This window comes from Dama dama, chromosome 23 (assembly GCF_033118175.1).
Source record: "Dama dama isolate Ldn47 chromosome 23, ASM3311817v1, whole genome shotgun sequence".
Taxonomy (NCBI): domain Eukaryota; kingdom Metazoa; phylum Chordata; class Mammalia; order Artiodactyla; family Cervidae; genus Dama; species Dama dama.
In genome coordinates, this window is record NC_083703.1 from 63,158,345 (window position 1) to 63,180,417 (window position 22,073).

The 22,073-nt window shown below is 37.4% G+C and overlaps 2 protein-coding genes across 3 annotated transcripts in view; one reads left to right on the plus strand and one right to left on the minus strand.

The window, feature by feature from the left end:
- CBFA2T2 (CBFA2/RUNX1 partner transcriptional co-repressor 2) overlaps nt 1–22,073 on the plus strand; it is a 141,659-nt gene that overhangs the window by 22,568 nt on the left and 97,018 nt on the right. The gene's annotated exons all lie outside the window — the stretch shown is intronic.
- On the minus strand, nt 19,338–20,631 carry LOC133044453 (cytochrome c oxidase subunit 7C, mitochondrial-like). The gene has a single exon (XM_061125837.1). The coding sequence runs from the start codon at nt 19,965–19,967 to the stop codon at nt 19,776–19,778; it is 192 nt and encodes a 63-aa protein (XP_060981820.1). The 5' UTR covers nt 19,968–20,631; the 3' UTR covers nt 19,338–19,775.

The following is a 22,073-nucleotide window of genomic DNA, read 5'->3' on the forward strand; positions in this document are numbered from 1 at the left end:
TGAAAAAAAAAATGGTGAATGAAAATAGAGACTGGACCTACCAAGACCTTTGTAGTGAACAGATGAATTCTCTTTATCATATGAATGCTTGTAAAGCTCATTATTTGGAATTTAGATTATGCAGACTTTTCTGGTGTTTTTGTGAGAGCTATTTGACAATGAAGTAATATGTTAGGAATTTATTGAGAAAGTTTCTGGGTTCTTCTTTGCAAAATCTGTGGCTGAAATTTATTAGACTTTGTATAGATTTAATTAGCACTTCCCAGGTGGCATCAGTGGAAAAGAATCCATCTGCCAGTGCAGGAGACGCAGGAGATATGGGTTTGATCCCTAGGTCTGGAAGATCATCTGGAGGAGGAAATGGCAACCCTTTCCAATATTCTTGCCTGGAAAATTCCATGGACAGAGGAGCCTGGCAAGCTACAGTTCATAGGATCACAAAGAGTTGGACACATCTGAGCATGGACTCATTGTAGATTTAATCTACTCTACCATAGTTTATATTGTCTGTTATTCTGTGTAAAATGATCATAGTGACCTTAGAAGATCTGTATGACTATTAAGTACATTGTGAATTATTTGAAGAAAGAAAGCTTGAACCACTATTTTATGTTTTATCACATATTTGTAATTTGTACCTACATTGAAAAATAGTGGTTTACATGAGGATTTCATATAGATTATTTTATTCACTGCTCACAACAGGCTGTGATTTGTACTATTGCCATATCCCACTTTACAGTTGAGAAAATAGAGGCCGCATGAATAATGAACTGACACTCAGGGCATGTCTCTCTGTTTAGGTGGTAGAGAAAGAACCTGAACTCCTCAGAATTATATAAACTAACTCTGTTAGCTACCATGTTCCATTTCTCTGCTATGCGGAATCTGTGATAATTTATTATAATAAATTTTAATTTATTATAATTATATACTTTTTGAAAGATAATTTACAAAGGTAACTTGACATTCTCATAAAAAATTTATAGAAAATTGCAGTCAAAAGTAAAAATGCCATTTCACCTCATCACTGAACGTTTGTATTTCCAGACTTTTTGGAATACCTTTACAGACATCTGTAATGCATACTAATGTATAATTATTTTTATAAATGGAATCATAATATTTTGCAGAGTCTTTCTAATTTCCAGTCAGATGAGCAGTCCACAAAACCATTCTGTCAGACCTTTGCTTTAAACAAGAGCAAAGACATTTATCTCTTCTGCTATCTTAAGTACCTTGGAACATATTTTTATGAACAACTGCAGCTTTCAGTATTGATTTGTTCAGTGTTAGTAGTGAGATGCCTTTAAAGTGATCACACCTTTCATCTCAGAGAACTTTAAAATGCTCTGTAAAAAAGGCAAATATATGATCAATTGCTTCTTGAGGTTGCCAAGAACCATTCAAATCCTTTTCCCTTTCTCAGAAAGTGCAGGCTTGTCCATTTTGGAGCAGTTGGCTCTTGCAGATACACCTGTTACCTGTAGTTGTGGGAGATGATGTCTCTCCATGTGTCTGGTAGTAGAAAAAGGAATTAATGAACCTGTAACTAAATAGAACAGTGCTGGAAGTGAAAATAGGTCCTTTCTGCTATTGATGACGTAGAGAAGGAAAGCTTCAGGTGGATCAAACTCTCCAGGCCTGTCATAGGAATCTTGCCATTTTTAGCTCATTAATACCATAAAGGTATTTTGGTGATTATTTTCACCAGTGTAAACTAATACATATGACAGATTATGCATTTTGCTTTTTATTTATTTATTTATTTTTTAATTGAAATATAATTTATTTATAATGTGTTAGTTTCTTACGTAAAGTGATTCAGCTATATATGTATTCTTTTTCATTATAATTTTTTACAAGATATTAAATATAGTTTCCTATGCTGACAGTAGGACCTTGTTGTTTATTTATTTTATATATAGTTGTTTGTATCTGCTGATCCCAAACTCCTGATTTAACCTACTGCCACCCCCAACCCCTTTAAGGCTTCCCATGTGGAGCTGATGGTAAAGAATGCAACTGCCAATGCAGGAGACATAAGAGACAGGGGTTTGATCCCTGGGTTGGGAAGATCCCCTAGAGGGAGTGCATAGCAACCCACTCCAGTATTCTTGCCTGGAGAATCCCATGGATAGAGGAGCCTGGCGGGCTACAGTCCATAGGGCTGCAAAGAGTTGGACACGACTGAAATGACTTAGCACTCACATGTGAGATCTGAGTCAATTTCCTAGTTTGTAAAAGAGAATATATATCTAACTTAAAAGGGAAGGATTAAAGGCAAAAGGTGGATATGATGCTTGTCATGGTTCAGTTCAGTTCAATTCAGTCTCTCAGTTGTGTCTGACTCTTTGCGACACCGTGGACTGCAGCACACCAGGCCTCCCTGTCCATCACCAACTCCCGGAGTTTACTCAGACTCATGTCCATTGAGTTGGTGATGCCATCCAACCATCTCATCCTCTATCGTCCCTTCTCCTCCTGCCTTCGATCTTTCCCAGCCTCAGGGTCTTTTCAGATGAGTCAGTTCTTCGCTTCAGGTGGCCAAAGTATTGGAATTTCAGCTTCAGCATCAGCCCTTCCAATGAATCATGGTATCTGCCCCAAAATACACATATCAAGTAAATATAGGCTTATTAAAATAATAATTAAGGAGGAAAAAATAACTACATGCCACATACGCTTTGGTGTGCATGCCAGGCATCTGGGACGCTTGTTAAATGCAGCTTCTGGGACTTCACCCCCCAGAAATTTAAATTCCAGAGTTTGGGATCAGGTCAAGAATCTGAGTTTTTTCATCAAGCTTCCTAAGTAATTCTCTTTTAGGTGGTCTAAAGAGAGATCAAATTGCCAACATCTGCTAGATCATCGAAAAAGCAAGTGAGTTCCAGAAAAACATCTATTTCTGCTTTATTGACTATGACAAAGCCTTTGACTGTGTGGATCACAATAAACTGGAAAATTCTGAAAAAGATGGGAATACCAGACTACCTGACCTGCCTCTTGAGAAACCTGTATGCAGGTCAGGAAGCAACAGTTAGAACTGGACATGGAACAACAGACTGGTTCCAAATAGGAAAAGGAATACGTCAAGGCTGTATATTGTCACCCTGCTTATTTAACTTATATGCAGAGTACATCATGAGAAACGCTGGGCTGGAGGAAGCACAAGCTGGAATCAAGATTGCCGGGAGAAATATCAATAACCTCAAATATGCAGATGACACCACCCTTATGGCAGAAAGTGAAGAAGAACTAAAGAGCCTCTTGATGAAAGTGAAAGAGGAGAGTGGAAAAAGTTGGCTTAAAGCTCAACATTCAGAAAACTAAGATCATGGCATCCGGTCCCATTACTTCATGGCAAATAGATAGGGAAACAGTGGAAACAGCGGCTGACTTTCTTTTTCTGGACTCCAAAATCACTGCAGATGGTGATTGCAGCCATGAAATCACTTACCCCTCAGAAGGAAAGTTACTTACTTACTTACAATCACTTACTCCATGAAGACACTTACTCCTCAGAAGGAAAGTTATGACCAACCTAGACAGCATATTAAAAAGCAGAGACATTACTTTGTCAACAAAGGTCTGTCTAGTCAAGGCTATGGTTTTTCCAGTGGTCATGTATGGATGTGAGAGTTGGACTATAAAGAAAGCTGATGGAGAAGGAAATGGCAACCCACTCCAGTATTCTTGCCTGGAAAAGTCCATGAACAGAGGAGCCTGGCGGGCTGCAGTTCATGGGGTTACATGACTGAGCATGTGTGCACGAGGGTGGAGGGAGATGGGTTGGTAGCAATAAAGTGGTAGAACTTTAAAAAAAAAAAAAGAAAGAAAGAAAGCTGAGCACCGAAGAATTGATGCTTTTGAACTGTGGTGTTGGAGAAGACTTGAGAGTCTCTTGGACTGCAAGGAGATCCAACCAGTCCATCCTAAAGGAGATCAGTCCTGGGTGTTCATCGGAAGGACTGATGATAGAGCTAAAACTCCAATATTTTGGCCACCTGATGCGAAGAGCTGTCTCATTTGAAAAGACCTTGATGCTGGGAAAGATTGAGGGCAGGAGGAGAAGGGGACGACAGAGGATGAGATGGTTGGATGGCATCACCGACTCGATGGAGATGGGTTTGGGTGAACTGCGGGAGTTGGTGATGGACAGGGAGGCCTGGCATGCTGCGTGCGGTTCATGGGGTCGCAAAGTGTCAGACACGACTGAGCGACTGAACTGAACTGAAAGACTACTTTCAGAAATACTGATTTAGAGTATCTAAACCTGATAAAGACCATCCAAATCTAAATGGAGAAAGCATTAGGGGGAGGAAAAATTATTTTGATATAGGACATTGTGGTAAAGTTAAAGTGAAAGTCACTTAGCTGTGTCCGACTCTTTCCGACCCCATGGACTATACAGTTACTATACGGTTACAGTCTGTGGGATCACGGAGTCAGACATGACTGAGTGGCAGAACATATACACACCTAAGTTAATTTAAAGTCCCATGAGGAGAATAAAAAAATCTCAATTGTAAAGTTTCTTAAGTGTAAAACTAGGAAGAAATTCTCATATTTCACATGTTTATTTGGAGTTATCTCTTAATTGAGTGCATTTACTAGTATTGATACTGCCATTCTTTTTTTTGTTTGTTTATCTATTTTATTTATTTATTTTTTTCATTTATCTTTATTAGTTGGAAGCTAATTACTTTACAATATTGTAGTGGTTTTTGCCATACATTGACATGAATCAGCCATGGATTTACATGTGTTGTTACTGCCATTCATAATATAATCCACTGACTGCTGGGAGATAATGAGCTCATTTTACTGGGATTATCTTCCTTTTAAATGCTCTGAATTAAGTAGTTTGGGAAGTGGTTAATGTAACCAAATTTGTGATCTAGGATCTCACACTTTATAACAGTTCTTTAGCATTATTACTGTAACTTCTTTGACATTGTTGTGTTTGTGTTTTGGATATGAAAAATATGTTTTAATATCCTATAGTTAAGAATGACGTTCGTTTTTAATTTTGGCAATAAGATGAACATGCTGACCTGGGCTTGCCTGATTGGTAACTAGGGTTGTTCCAGCAAGCTGCCTGGAACGGGTGTGCAGAACCAGGTGTTTCACTTTAACTGCAGCTGTGCCGTTCGTGGGAGCAGGTGGACAGATTCTGTGTCATCAGGAAAACACAGCTGGTGAGACTTGTGAGAAGAGGTAATTGACTGCTTTTCCTCAGCTATAGCTCTCTCCAGTCACATACATTTAAGCACAGCTTTTACCTGTGCACAGGTGTTGCCTTTGGTCAGGAAGACAGCAACAACCAAAGTGAACAAAAAAGTGTACATTTGGCTGCTTGCATATTTTGGGGATTGGCACTGAGAAAGATAATGTAAGGTTTTATTTTTTTAGTGTTTATTTTTACTTACTTGAGGATATTTCCAGTTCATCATTTTAACTTCTCTGAGAGTTCCTTGTAAGGATAGTTAAATATAGTAATGTCTATATATAGTTTATGCAGGCTCCTTTCTCTGGGGAACTGGGAGGTAAGCAAAATAAAGCAAAATGTCATAGATCTCAAGCACTGAAGATTGGAAAGGAAATAAAAAACTCTATAGAGTCATAGATTCTTAGAATAGACATACAAGGCATTATTTTTGTTTCACAGATAACAGAACTATGACTTAGAGAAAATAATTCCTCAGTACCAGAGCCTGATTCCTTGGAGAACTGGATTAAAATTCAAAGTAACTTGTAATTCTGAAAAAGTGGATCAAATCCAGTGGTATTTTACAAAGAAATAGCAAAGTGAATGAACCAACTGAATATAGGGAGCAACTAGTTATATACTAATTTCAGTTCATCTGAGTCTAAAATGAGTCTAAAAATGAGCCTGTATTGGTGTTGTTTCAGGAAGAATCATGCCACTGGGTTGCATGAAGGGAGCTAGGAGTTTGCTCCTTCCTACCTAAGGTTTAACTTAATACTTATGTACCTCAGTTTAAGAGATCTATGTGAACAGTATTTGAGAGATTCAAAGAAGATCCCTAAATGTGATTAAGAAAAAGAAACTCCAATTGATGAAGAGCATGCATAGTGGATTGATAGGCCTTTTGGAAAAGCTGGCTGTTTGTATGCCCCTTCACTTTAGACAAGAGTGGTCAGGCAACATCAACTTTACCTTAGCCATGAGAAAAGTAAATACACATTGTCTGTGCTGAGGCTAGCAGCATCATTGTCACCTGGGAGCTTTTTAAAAATGTAGAATCTCAGGTTGTGTCACATATCTTGTGAATTTGCATTTTAATAAGATTTCCTCAAGTGATTCGTATGTACTTAAATATTTGAGATGTACTGGGTTAAACCAGTGTGGAATCTAGGTAGACAAGGTGACTTTTTTTTTTTTTTTTTTTAGATGACTTTTTAAAAATGTTCTTTATTTTGTTCTCCTTTTCATAATACTGTGACTTGCTGGAATTCAGAATCAGGGTTTGAACAGAGAAGTGAGTTACTCACTATTGCTTATGTTAACCGTCTACATGGATTGGCTTTGGAATATCTAAGAGGTTTTCAGACTGAGTTCTTGAGTAATCGGTAACAACATTTGTTGTTGTTTCTTTTGGAACTTGTTTTAGATGGATGTGCTACAAACATGCAAATGTTCTCATTTTCAAATAAAAAACTTTTGTTGCAAACTGATTTTTAGGTTTTTTTTTCTCATCCACAGGCAATGGCCAAAAAAGAAAAGAAAAGAGAACAAACAAAAATACCCCAAGGCTCTATCTTAATAGGGAAGAAGTTTGTGCTTAGAGAATGGCCAGTTTTAGGCTTGCTTTGCTAGAAGTGAACTGGTTAAGTTATACCCAAGTAACTATATGATAAGGCACAATTTTTCTTTTGGTATTAATTTGAAAAACAGGTCATAAGCATATTGCTATGCATAAGTCAGAAAATAATGTAGGAAATAGTGTTTTTTCATTAACGCTTTATAATATAATTCACATACTGTTTTAAAGTGTACAATTTAATGAATTTTAGTATATATATAAGGTTGTGCAGCTATTGCCATTGCATGCCGGGACATTTTCATAATCCCGAAAAGAAACTCTATACCCATTAACAATCACTCTGCATTTTCCCCGTTTCCCATCCCTTAATCTATTTTCTGTCACTGGATTTGCCTGTGTGAACATTGCATATAAAGTGTTAGAAACATTCTTTGGCTTACATTATAACTCTTTTCTGAATTACTTGTCAATATTTAAGATTGGGAAAAATACAGTATTTTGTGACTTTGTCAGTTTTTTGTGACTGACTTCTTTCACTTGGCATGATGTTTTTTGTTTTTCCATGTTGTAGTGCATATTTGCATGTCATTCCTTTTTATGACTGAATAATATTCATTGTATGATACACAGTCCTCATCAATCACAGATTCTGTATGTGTGAAACTGTATACTTACTAAAATGTTTGTATCCAAAAGTCAATATGAGGTGGCTGTTTTTGGACATAAACAGTGAAAATTTTTGAGTTGCCCAGCACTCGCATTCCCAGTTGAAGTTGAACATGCATGCTAACACTCTGCCTTCTTTCTTACTCTAGTTCTCATACTGCAAACAAGTTTTTTTTTTTTTTTTCAAACGAGTTCTTTTTGTGGTCTGTTTAATGCCACATTTTCCACATTTTTCTGCTGTTGGTAATTTTTCTGTTTAAAATGGCCCCCGAGTGTAGCACTGAAGTGCTGTCTAGTGTTCCTAAGGAAGAGAAGACTGTGATACGCCTTAAGGGAAATATATGTATGTTAAATAAGCTTTGTTCAGGCATGAGTTACATTGCTGTTGGGAATGAGTTCAATGTTAGTGAATCAACAATGTATTAAATCAGATGGCTTTAAATGGAAACACATAAAACAAGGCTATATATTGATCTATTGATGGAAATGTTTTGACCAGAGACTGGAAGGAACCTAACTCTGTGTTTATTTCCCCTAGGAGCAGTGGTTTGGTATTTACTAATTCAATGTTTGCAGTAGCTTTACAGAACACAACTACTGTGAATAATGAGTATATGCTGTGCCTCATTTTTACTTAAATGTTTATCAGTTGATGGAATTTGGCTTGTTTCAACTTTCTGGCTAATAAGAATTGAGCTGCTATAAAGATTTGTATATGAGTTTTTATATGGACACACATTCTCTGTTCTTTTGGGTATATACCTAGGAGTGAAGTTACTGGGTTATATGGTAATTCTGTGTTTAACTTTTTGAGGAACTGCCAGGTCCCTTTGGAAGAGCAGCCAACTATTTTACATTCCCTTTAGCAGTATATTTGGATTCCAATTTCTCCACATCCTCCCCAGTACTTGTTATTATCTGTCTTTTTCTTTATTATAGCCATCTAGTGGGTTGGAAGTGGTGTCACATTGTCATTTTGACTTGCATTTCCCTAATGGCTAACAATGTTGAGCATCCTTTCATGTGTTTATTGTCCATTCATATATCTTCTTTGATGAAATTTCTAGTCTTTGCCCCAAAGATAGCTTTTTTGAGGGGGGTGGGGAATATCCAGGATTCTTGCCTGGAGAATTCTATGGACAGAGAAGGCTGGCGGGCTACAGTTCATGAGGTCGTAAAGAGTCGGACACGACTAACACACACACAAAATATATTTATATATTTGGTTATGCCGACACAGCTTGTAGGATCTCAGTTCCCCAACCAGGGAGCAGACCCAGGCCTTGGCAGTGACAGTGCTGAATCCTAACCACTAGGCTACCTGGGACTCCTAAAGATAGCTTTTTAATGAAATCAAAACATCTCTTTGATGAATAAATTTATTTTACATCAAAACTGAAAGTTCTAAATTGTCAACAACCCAAATTCAGAGTTATACATTAGCTTCTTGCAGGATACTGATAGATTATTGATTAAAAATTTCAAATTGATTGTAATATAGGAAGTATACCTCTTAAAGCCCTATTTCCATGTGAAAGAAGACTGTTTTCAGTACGGTTTTGAGAGGAATGTAGCCCAGTCTGCTTCTTTGTGGTTGGAAGACTTAGAAAGTTCTCCATTTTGCTCATCTAGCTTGCATTGCAGTATTTAGGGTTAGAGTTGGGCCCCAGAGCCATATACTCAAGTGAGTACAGGTGTGCATTTGAATAGTACACAACTCCACACTTGAATAAGGCAGATTTCCACGCTTGCCATTATCTGAGTGTGTGATCACCCCAGCATTTCCTAATTCTATAGGATCAGTTGGTAGTGAGCTGCTGTCTTGTTCACGTCTTCAGCTGTGTTATTATTACAAGACTTAGGGGCCTTGTTGAGCCACTACCTCTTTGTATGTATATCTGGTAAAGTTTGCTAAATCCAGGAGCCTTTGGAACTTGTTCTCCTTTATCTCCTACCTACAGTTATTATAGATCATTTACTTTGTATATGTTTTATAAGTGTGTGTTTACTGGTTATTTAAATTTTATTCCTGAGTTGGGATATTTGTGATTTGTCCAGATTTTAAAAAGCAAACAAAATATATTTAGCATAGTTTTCATGAAAGATAGAGAGCTAGGAGTTCTTCAGAAGACAAGTTTTTCAGGTCTTAAGAAACTTGATACCTTGTGAGAGGTGTATGGCCTGTGCATTTAAGTAAATAAGTAAGACAGGTTCAGATGAGGACACATGAATGGAATAAAAGAGATAATCAGTAAAAGTTGCATGTGGAAGATGTCATCTGAATCAGGTCTTGAAGGATAGCTTTCAAAGAGCAGATCACGGGTGGAATCCAGGCTTTTTGATTGGCTTGATTTATTCAGTTGGCTGCTTTTCCTTCTGCTTTGAATCAGAGGATTCCCAGATGAGGCCTTTATCAACCTTTGACGCAAGTGTAAGTTTTATTTTTGCCCCCAATACTTGTGTGTAGAATTAGGACTTTATAACTTACAAGTTGCTTCTTAAGTGGTTCTTAACACCTTTTTGCCAGAATTTTGTATATAACTAAGTTCAGTCTTCCTTAACATGTCCACTCTTGAGGAATTTGCTCAAGAATCAAACTTAATTAGCCTGTTCCATCCAATACCAAGGTATTATCCATATCTAGGGTCATGGCGCCACCAGTTGACTGGTGTGAGGAAGTGTTTTAATCTTTCTCCCTCCCGCCACTGACTTGCACTGCCCACGGCCTAGTTATTTTCACATTATGACATTTCTCTCACATTCATGTTCTTTTTAGTAATCTTCCATTCCTCTGGAAACTCTATAGTTTTATTACTGTAGGACATCTTCCCATCTCCCCTGTTTACTTTGTTCTCGTTGTGAGTTAAGAAAAAGTAAAAGAAAAAAACTAGGCATAAGATTACTCCCACTATCTTTGTATCAAGAAAGAAGAAAGCAGTCATATTAAGAGAGAATGTTAGCAAAGGCTCAGAGGTGGGAAAGCACAAGATATGCATACAGAATGACAGAAGCTCTAATTTAGGCCAACATGTATCTCATATACTACATATATTGTTATTGTATAGCCTCCTGATCTTGTGTCTGGGGATTTTGAAATGCATTTTTGTTGGATTATTGCCCCACTAGGAAAAAAATTTCAGTCTGTTGCAGTTCCACATTTGAACTGCTTCATTCTGGATTCCTCATCCATGGACTTTTCTAATAATTTCTGTGGTCACACTGGATCTGATCTGTTCTTGTGCTAAGTGAAAGCACACAAACTGTGTAGGCATAAATGAGAGGCATATGGGAGTGGTGTAAAAGGAACTCTAGAAGTCTTCATATGCCTGGGTGGGCAGGCTAAACTAATAGCTCCCAGCAGTTCTTCTGAATCAGACATTGTGGAGCCAAGAGTCTAGCATTTGGAATTCCACTGCCTGTGCAAAGGGTCTGTCTTTTATCCTCCAAACCAACATTTGTTAAATGGCTAATGACCCAGTGGACCTGTTGACAACAGAGGAAGGAGGCTGGCAAAGATCATATTTAAAGGAAAAAAGAAAGGAAAGTTCAAAGGTAAGAAAGTAAGAACAAAAAAGCATTTGATCCTATCTTCAGCTACTCTTTATTATTATTTTTTAACAATTTATTGTGCATAATTTTGAACATACATAGAGTGACAGAATAGTGTAATGAACCTCCATGTACATTTCCCCTCAGCCCCAGTAAGCTGCAATTACCACACTTAATGAAGGGAAACCAGAAAGAACTCTGCTGAGCCTTGGGTTTGGTTTTCAGGCCTTTTTAGGTCTTGTCATCTTTAGCCTTAAACCATCAAACTCCTCTTTTCTCTGTTTTAGCACCTACTCTGTATAGAACACTGAGGAGTAGGGCAGTACTTAATCTCTAACAGCTCAAGGAACTAAATACTGTTGTTTAAGTAGAGTTATGAGGGCAGAAAAGTGTAATTAATTCTGTCAAGGGAGGACACTGGGGAGAGGGCTTAGAAAGGCTTTATTGAGAAGGTGGCATTTTGAATTTACTGTAGAAGGTTGGGGCATGGGAGTATGGACTGGATTCCTGATCCAGATAGCAGTGTAAGCAGTCTGTTAGTTCTTTTCACTGGACTGTTTAGAACATGACATTTTTGTTACATTTCTAACACAAGATATATTTTAGATGAGGTTTTCCTCCTGCTTTAAGCAATTTAGAAATATAAGTCAGTTACAGATATTTTTTGTTAAACTGTCTGTCTCCTTGAATGCATATTAAGATGAATTATTTAAGGTATGTTAGATTCTTTTGAGAAATACCATTCAAAGCAAGCTGAGCCAAGTTGATTGTCTGGACAGGACTTGTGAGAGGATGTGGGCTTTGTCGGGATCTCTTGTTTCAGTTGTATTTATCAGTGAAATAAGCCAGGAGAGCAGTCTGACTTTTGCATTTTGAAAAAGCTGACAGGCCAAGGGGAATGCACCGTAAATAGCGTGTTATAGATTAATGAGGTATTGAGCTAGCCCAGCACCTTCTTCTGCCTTGTGCTCTGTCTTCTGTTGTTTCTCAAGGAATGATTCCTCTTTGTTTCATATCCATGTTTCTCTCTGCCTGTAGAAGATGTTTGGCTTGTTTCACTGCCTTCTCATATCCAGCTGTTTCTGACTGCATGGAATCCTCAGGGATCTACTCACTCCCTCCTGAACAAACAGTGCTTCTTCCTGACTCTTCTTAAAACTTTTTATCGCTTTTTTCCTTCAGTTCAGTCCAGTCACTCAGTCGTGTCCAGCTCTTTGCGACCCCATGGGCTTTTTTTCTTACATTTACTTTGTTTTGTTCTTTTACTTTTTAAGAAGTGGAGGTATAATGGACATACAATCAGCTATACATGTTTAAAGTATACAGTTTGAGTTTTCTTATGGTTACACCTGTGAAACCATCACCACAGTCAAGATAGTGAACATATCAATCACTGTCAGAAGTTTTCTTGTGCCTCTCTGTAGAAGAGTACCTCCTCCTCCAGGCAAATCTGCTTATAGATTTTGCATTTTCTAGAATTTTACATATATATTTATATTTTATATAAGTGAAATAATACTGAGTTTATTCTCTCTCTCCCTCCTTTTCCTTTCTTTCTTCCTTGTCTGGCTTCATTCATTCAGCATAGCTATCTTAATATATTGTATGTATCAGTAGTTTATTTCTTTTTATTGTTGTAGTATTCACCTGTATGGATATATCATTTGTTTATTTATTCACCTCTTAATAGATGCTTGAATTGTTTCCAGTAAGGCTACCTTTATAAATACATAGGAGTGGCATGGCTGGATCATATGATAGTTGTATAACTATTCAAGAAATTGCCAAACTCTTTTTTCAAAATATTTTCATGTACGTTTACCATCCATATTTTTTCCATGGTGAAATGTCTGTTTAAATCTTTTACCCATTTTAACAAATTGAGTTGTTTATTTTCTTATTGAATTTTGAGAGTTCTTATTTATGCTGGGTGTAAATCCTTTATCAGATATATGGTTTGCAGATACTTTCTCCCAGTCTGTAGCTTGTCTTTTTGGTAGTGGTATTTAGTTGCTAAGTAGTGTTCAACTCTTTGCAACCCCATAGACTGTAGCCCTCCAGGCTTCTCTGTCCATGGGATTTCCCAGGGAAGATGACTGGAATGGGTTGCCATTCCCTTCCCTAAATTTCTGGGGATCTTCCTGACCCAGGGATTGAACCCAAGTCTGTGCTTTGGCACGCCAGTTCTTTACCACTGAGCCATCAGGGAAGCCCTTTGTTCGCTTAGTGATTTTTTTTTTTAAGAGTAGAAGCTTAGAAATTTTTTGAAGTGCAGTTTGTCTGTTTTTTCTTTTATGGACTGGGCAGTGCTTTTGTTGTCATATTTAAGAAATATTTGCCTAACCCAAGATTGCAAAGATTTTCTTTTTATGCTTTCTCCTAGCAGTTGTGTAGTTTTGGTTTTACATTTGGGTCTGTTAATCCTTTTTTAGCTCATTTTTTCATATGGTGTGAGGTATACATCAAAGTTCAGTTTTTTGCAGTGAATGTGTAGTTTCAGTGGCAGTTTTGTGAAAAGGCTGACCTTGCTCTGTGGGATTGCCCTTACACTTTTGTCAAAAATTAGTTGTCCAGGGACTTCCCTGGTGGTCCAGTGGCTAAGACTCCATGCTCCCAGTGTCAGTTGTCCATGTATGTGTGGGTCTATTTATGGACTCTATTTATTTATTTACGGCTGCCCTGAGTCTTTGTTGCTGTGCATGGGCTTCTTCTAGTTACAGAGTGCAGGGACTTCTCATTGTGGTGGCTTCTCTTGTTGCAGAGCACAAGGCTATAGGGCATGTGGGCTTCAGTAGTTGAAGCTCGCCGGCTCTAGAGTGGTTGTGGTCCAGGGGTTTAGTTGCTCTGCAGCGTGTGGAATCTTACTGGACCAGGGATGGAACCCATGTCCCCCTGCTGTGTAGGCAAATTCTTAACCACTGGATCCTCCAAGGGAGTCCTCTGTTCTGTTCTGTTGATATGCTTGTCTTTATGCCTCTTCCACGGGATTTGATTTACCATAATTTAAAATCAGGTAGTGTTAGCCCTCCAACTGAATTTTTCTTTTTCAAAATTGTTTTGGCTGTTCTAGGTCCTTTGCATTTCCAAATAAGTTTTAGGACCAATATGTCAGTTTCTACCAAAAAAGAAAAGCATGCTGGGATTTTGCTTGGGACGACATTGAATTTTTGGGTGGGGAGGGAGAAGAATTGACATCTTAACAACATTGAATCTTCTCATCTGTGAACATAGGATTTAGGCTCTTTTATTTAGGTCTTTGTTAATTTTTCTTAGCAGTGTTTTGAAAGTTTGAAGTATAGGTCTTACACATCTTTGTCATTTATTATTTTACAATTTTTGAGACTATTTTTTTAATATCCACTTTTGATTGCTCATTGCTACTATGTAGAAATAATTGATTTTTGTATATTGATCTTACATCCTACAACTTAAATAAATTCACTTACTATAATAGCTTTTTTGTAGATTTCATTGGCTTGTCTATACCATCTGCAGCTAAAGAGTTTTATTTTTCTCTAAGTATCATTTATATTACTTATTACCAATATTTTCTGTTGTCACTGTCTCAGAGTCTGTTGTAAGCTCTCTTGTTACCCTTTTCTTTCTAGCCATTATCATACATCTTTTTTTTTTTAATCACTTCATAGCAGGTTGCTCTAATACCAGAAATTGATCTCTCAACATCTATCTTGCTTTTGGCTATGAAAACATCCTCAGGAAACACTGGTTTCATTCTGTTCAAGGCCATATATATCACTTACATGAAGTCCTAAAACTTATCTCTTCGCATTGAAATAATTCCCTTACTGATAATAATTGACATCTGTGTTCACCAGTCTGACTTATTCTAGTCCATTTCCCACCTAAAATAGTAGATGAGGGGAGTGAGCATCAGAGTTGAGACTGAGAGGTTTGGTTTGAATCCTTGTGTTGCCACTTACTATCCGTGTAATCTTGGGCATGTTTCCTTGTATACTGTGTGCTCATCTTGGAAGAGAATTAACACAAGAAGGCCCTAACAGTGTGTTATGAGGACTGAAAGAGCAGAGTAATTCCTAACTGTGTGCCTGGAACACAGTGTGGGTAGTCCATAAATATTAAGGCTGGCGCTAATGTGAGCACAGGGCTTCCCTGGTGGCTCAGAGGTTAAAGCGTCTGCCTGCAATGCGGGAGACCTGGGTTCGATGCCTGGTTTGGGAAGATCCCCTGGAGAAGGAAATGGCAACCCACTCCAGTATTCTTGCCTGGAGAATCTCATGGACGGAGGAGCCTGGTGGGCTACAGTCCACGGGGTTGCAAAGAGTCGACACACTGAGCGACTTCACTTTGACTTTCAGTGTGAGCACTGAGTGAATGGTTGCTTTACCGCTTGCTTTGTTGTCCTATTCTGTACTGTTGTTAATGCTGTTCTCCCTTGTCAGGGTACCCCTGTAGGTTTTCAGGTCCTTTGAATCCTTCTTCATTTTTCAGAGGCAGTTAAGTTTGCTTTACTCATTTCCCTCTGTTCTTTATATCCCTGTTAAGTTGACTTCTTCCTGAACTTAAGGACTGGGACTCTTTTTGAGCAACTTTGTATTCCTCAAAATGCCTTGCTCAGATGTATCATAGGTGCTAAAATAATTAGTTGATTATATGATTAATTCAAGAGCAGTGCAACAAAATACTTTGTAAAGTTTGTTGATTTGGAAGGCAGGTATGAGGTTCAAGTTTCAGGGGGAAATAAATTGAATTTTATATGATATATTAGAAATGGTAGAAATACTTTTATCTGATTAAAGGTAGCTTTCAAAGAATAGTAATTGACTTTTTTCTTTTTAATTTTGACTTTGTCCATCAAATAGGGTCATTCATGTAACAGGGTGGAAGTTTGGATAGCTAAACCATTTTTCTCTCTGTGCCTCTTTATAAATATTTTTAAAAATCACATTGATGAGCTGAAGTTAACTGTTTAGTAGTTCTTCAAGGGTGGGGTGTGTGTGTGTTTGTGTATACAAATTAAAAATGATAATTGTTTAGTATGCATAGGGAAACTACCCTTATACACTATTTGAAAAATAGCTTAATACTTGAATATTTCATTAAGAAGTTCTGTGGTAAGATTATACTTATCAGAAAAAGATTTCTTGGGCTATTTAACATTTTAATTTTAAAATAAGGGGCTTCAAAACCAGGAGATATTATTTTTTCATGCTAAATATCCACAGTAGTCATTCTAAGCCATTAGACCTTTCCTTAGTGCTTTGTGTGTTAATAAGTCTTGGTGTGCAGAGTACTTGTTGAAACTGGAATACGGCCGGCCAGTAACTCCTGATCATTACTCTCCTTGTATCCTGGAGTTGTGCTCTAGGGGGTGCTATTCACATGGAATATAATGTAAAAAGAAACCCCTTAGCGTTGTGCACATAGGAGGTATTATCTTAATGCCTTTGGCTCTATTAAGTGAATAAAGTGATTTGAACATTGCTGTGAGGTAGAGTTTAAGATGCACTGTGGGACACTGGAAAGAGTAATTTGCTGGCAGCCAGGAGATCTGGGCTCTGGACCTGGTCACCAACTGACACCTAGCCTTCACTATGGTACCACAAAGAACTTTGATTAGGTATCTCTTTAGTGGCAAATATTTAGGATTTCGGTGATAGGTTGAACTCGGGAATGAGGTCCAGCACTGAGATTACTAAAGGTAGCAGAGACATGTGATTGTTGAGAAGTGATGAGAAACAGTTTAGGGCAAAGTTAGGCTCATGATTTTGGTGTAGAATGTGAATGGAAATCCATACATCTGCTCCATGCTCATTGACTGGAGATAGGTCATCATCATTCTTATATTGTACTGCAGGTACATGAAAGGAAAAAAGAGAAGCAGGACTCAGTTACCTTAGGTTTAGGCCTTCCTAAGACTGATGATGAGTTTCTGCTCCTGCCGTTGCTCAAGCAGTGATTTGACTGGTAGACAGTATGGCCTGTACATTCTAGTGTAGGCTTATGCCCAACCATTTTGATATTCACTGCATGAAACCCCTGGTTTTCCCTTTGCCTTAGTTTTTCCCGCTCCGCTTAGTAGGGATGCATTTCTCCCTACTCAACTGAACTCAAGACCCATCTTTCATCTGCATGAAGCATTTCTTGTTTTTCGTTTAGTTGGAAACTTTTCTTGTCATTTTTGGTAATTTTTATTTTATATCTCAGGTTATTATATTTGATGCTATATGTATATTTATTCCCTACTATCTTACAGGGATAAGATAGGGACTTGGTCTTAACTAGGTCTCTTAGTGCCGTAATTTTCTCAAATTTTAGTATATAGAAGAATCGTCTTGAGAACTTACTAAAGTTTGGACTGTTGACCTTTTCCCCATTCTGATTCATTGGATTTAATGTGGGCCTGGGGACATGCATTTAATAATAATAATAATAATAATAATGTGGGCCTGGGAACATGGATTTAATATGGGCCTGGGAACAGGCTCCTTGAGATAGTTTAGTTAGGCAGGTGGGTTAGGGTCCCATATGGTTTACAGCATCTTATCTAGCTCAGTACCCTGTCTTGTTCTTCAGAGCATATAATATGATCTGTTGATTGAGTAACTAAATCAGTGGTCAGTCAAAACCAATAATCTGCTCATTGGTATGTCTACTAGAAGTGATCTTAAAATTTGTCAAGATTTATTTTATTCCTGGCTACCTAATATTCTATAGATTTTTGTGAATTGTATGAACTCTATGGACCCTCAGGTTAAAGTGCCCTTTGACTTATTTTTAAAAATTTCTTATCAGTCACTCAATTATCCTATGCAGAAAGCTAATTGTAGACATATATATACATTTGAGTTTTGTTTTTAATCTTTGTCTTCTAAAAATAAGCTGTCTATAGCATAGCTTTCTTACAGAAAGCAATACCTTCAGACTTTGTAGGAACTAACAGACGTCTTTCTAATTCTTAACTTGCCCAATTAAATAATTAATTTCATGTCTTTATCTATACTTATTCTCTTCATGAACTCATGGCTTTAAATACTATGCTGACAATTCCCAGATTTATATCTTGAGCCCAGATCCCTTCCCAGAACTCTTGATTGGTTTGTCCACTTGTCTTCATGACATCTCTACTTGGATACCTTATAGCTATCTCAAACTAAAAAATGTCTAAATCTGAACTTCTGACCTTCCTCCTCAAATCACATCTTCCTTCCATCTTCCCTGGCCTTTAATCAGAAACCTTGGAGTTATCCCTGACTTTTAGCTTATGTATTAAAATACATTTAATGTAAAATTGATCATCTTAACCATTTTTTAAAATTGAAGTATCAAAGAAGGCTGGGCACTGAAGAATTGATGCTTTCGAATTGTGGTGCTGGAGAAAACTCTTGAGAGTCCCTTGGACAGCAAGGAGATCAAACCAGTCAGTCCTAAAGGAAATCAGTTCCTATGTTCATTGGAAGGACTGCTGCTGAAGCTGATGCCCCAATACTTTGCCCACTTGATGTGAAGAGCTCACTCATTGGAAAAGACCCTGATGCTAGGAAAAGATTGAAGGCAAAAGGAGAAGGGGGCAGTAGAGGATGATATGGTCATATAGCATCACCAACTCAATGGGTATGAATTTGAGCCAATTCTGGAAGATAGTAGATGACAGAGGAGCCTGGCATTCTGCAGTCCATGGGGTTGCAGACTTAGTGACTAAACAACAACATTAATAATTGCTTTACAATGATGTGTTAGTTTCTGCTGTTTAACAACATGAATCAGCTATAAGTATACATATATCCCCTCCCTCCCCCTCATTCCACTATCTTAAGCATTTTTAAGTTCGATGTGTTAAATACATTCACATTGTTGGGCTGCAGTCACCACCATTCAACCACATAACACTTTTCATCTTGGAAGCTGAAATTCTGTACCTTTTAAGCAGTAACTTCCCATTCTTTCCATCCCCTAACTCCTGGCAACTACAATTATATTTTTTGTCTCTAATTTTAACTACTGTTAAGTACTCCATGTAAGTGAAATGCATAGTATTTGTCTTTTTGTGAGTTCCTTATTTCTCTTAGCATGAAGTCCTTAAGGTTCTTCCATGTTGTAGCATATCACAGAATTTTCTTCCATTTAAAGGCTGAATGATATTCTGTTGCATGGGTATACCACATTTTGCTTATCCATTCATTTGTCAATGGACATTTGGATTGCTTCTGTGTTTTTTAGCTATTGTGAATAATGCTATTATAAACATAGGATATACATATCTTTTTAAGACTCTGCCTTCAATTCTTTTGGGTATATACTCCAAAGTGGAATTAATTGTGGTATCAAATGATAATTCTCTTTAATTTTTTAGGAACCTTTACTGTTCTCCACAGTACCATTTTACTTCCCATCAACAGTATATCCTCTTTGGAGAAATGTCAGTTCAAGTCCTTTGCCCATTTTTCAATTGGGCCATTTGTTTTGTTGTTGTTCAGTGTTAGGAGTCCTATATATATTAATCTGGGTATTAATCTCTTTATCACATATGTAATTTGCATTCTCCCATGCTGTGGGTTGCCTTTTTACTCTGTGGATAGTGTATTATGTACAAAATTTTAAATTTTTTATGAAGTCACTTTGTTTTTTTATTTTGTTACCTAGCTTTTAAACAAAAACTGTTCAATTTCCTTTTTTCTTTTTATGCCATAAGTTTATTTACAAACATATCTAGGATGCTGAATTCAAGGGTTTGATTCTTTTAAGAGATTGCACCTCTTAATATGTTCCTCTTCTTATCTGTCTCATGGATTACTTTTTAAGCATTTGGTGTCTTACTATAAAGAAAGGTGCAGCAAATCCAGACCCAAAGAACAAAGTCATCATAGCTAGTAACCTCCACTTGTTTTCCACTGAAAATGGTACATTCTTCCCTGGACTCTCCTCGTAGTGGCTCCGATGAACCACAGAGGTTGTGAACCTCTGGATGCTCTGTCCCAACATAGCGCTGTTGGAAGCGCTACAAAAGATCCAGAGACTGAAGGCGGAAGAAATAGCGGCTGCAAACTGTGTGCTGCTTCCTCACGACCTTGTTCCCCTCGACCCAATTTTCTGTAACTTTTATTTTCATTACCCACATTGACTCAGGAGATCATGTTTGATTCACCTTGAGAATATATGCAGAATTTAAACAACAACTTCAGTCCTTCCATTCTGGTCCAAACCACAAACACATCTGACTTGGCTTAGTAGAGTTGCATGCTAGTTGTTTTCCCTGCTTCCATTCTTGCCCCTCAATGTGTTTTGAACATGGCAGCCAGAGTGATTCAATTTAGTCAGGTCTTATAAATTCTCTGCTTAGACCCCTGTTAATGACTCCCATTTTACTCAAAACAAGAGTTTTAAAAAAGACTTTCAAGGACTTCCCTGGCGGTCCAGTGGTTACCACTCAATGCATCTACTCCAGGGGACGTGGGTTCAATCTGTGCTTGAGAAACTAAGATCCCACATGCTGTGTGGTGTGGCCAGAAATAGAGACTTTGAAGTTTTCTGTGTTCTAGGCCCATATGTTACTCCCCCTTGATCTCTGGACTCATATCCTACTGTTGATACTTTTCTAGCTCCAGCCACAGATCTTCTTACAGTTCCTTTTGACTACTCTAGTCCTTGTCTTATGTCAGGACCTTTACCTAGACTGCATTTTGTTCACCTGTCCTGTGGTTCATTTCTTCACTTCCATTCTCAATGAGGCCAACCAGGCTACCCTATTTTAAATTAAATGCCCTTCCCCACATTGCCAGCTTATCATCTTCTAACATACTGTGTACTTTACTTATTTTGTTTATTGTCTGTTTCCCCTTTCTAGAATGTAAGTTCCAAAGGGGACAGGGATTTTTGTCTGTTTTATTTATTGAAGTATTTCCATTGCCTAGAACATTGTCAGGCACATGGTAGATGTTCAGTAAATATTTGTTGAATGAATAAATGGAAGAGGAAGCAAAGTAACCACGTGATCCTTGCTCTCATGCAGTTTTCAGTTTGTGGTTTGCTTTCTCTAAATGAGGTTGACTACATTTTCCTTATTTTTTTGTTTGGCTTAAGTATGTGTAATTCAGAATCTTTGTGAAATTATAGGCATTTAAGCTTTGGGAAGCAGTGTTTGTTAAAAAGAATGCTATCTTGAGTTACGTTTTGAATGAAAGGAAAACTATAAAATATTAAAATAAAGTCATGTGCATGCCTGTGCCAGGAAAGGTGATGATATGACCAGGTTTTGAAAAATACTGTTAGGTCACTTTGGGTCTTAATTCATTGCTATGGAACTCTTAATTACCTAATGTTTCATTTCCTTGCAATAAAAAGCAAATTCTTTGGCTTATAAAGTGGACTCACAAACCAAATTATTTTAGCTCTCGTTAAGATTATTTATCTTTTTGTAATCTACCATAAAAAGTCTTAAATTTCATTGAAACCCAAAATTCTGTGGTAGAAATAACATATGGAAGACTTTTGAACAAATATCCAGTGTTGAAGCAAACATAAATAGTAGATATCATATTGATGCCAACTGAGGAAATATGATTAGACTTAGTCAATAAATAAACCTGTTAACATAATCTGCCATGTGCCAGATGAAATAATGAAAGTATTACTGTGGGAGGATGTTTTGTTAAATGTCCTACAAAGGCCTGTGTCTTCTCTGCAAGCCTACCATGTGGTAAACACTTAATAATAATTGGGAAATAATAATAAGACCAAATTTTCTATCACTTAAATTGTTTATCTGAGGGAGGAGGTATTTACTTGTACACAAAACTTTAATAAGACAGCTAATATATCTTGTCTGTTAGTGGCTGACACTTTTTCTTTTCCTTTTTCCTGAATATTTGCAGTGATTCCATAATAGGACATTTATACTTTGATGGTTTTTTTACTTAAAAATTTAGAAGCAGCAGCCATACACTAAAGGGAAAGGAATTTTCAGTTGATATGAATTTTGCATTTCTGTTGGTTTACTCTAGAAAACTAGCTCATTGCTGTATTTTCTTTGCAACTAAAAGTTTCCCACTTGTAATAGCAGAGGAAAATAAGTTTACATTATCTCTCTTT

Excerpts from the sequence above, each read along its gene's own strand:
- LOC133044453 (XM_061125837.1), bottom strand. The coding sequence starts at position 19,967 with ATGTTGGGACAGAGCATCCAGAGGTTCACAACCTCTGTGGTTCATCGG.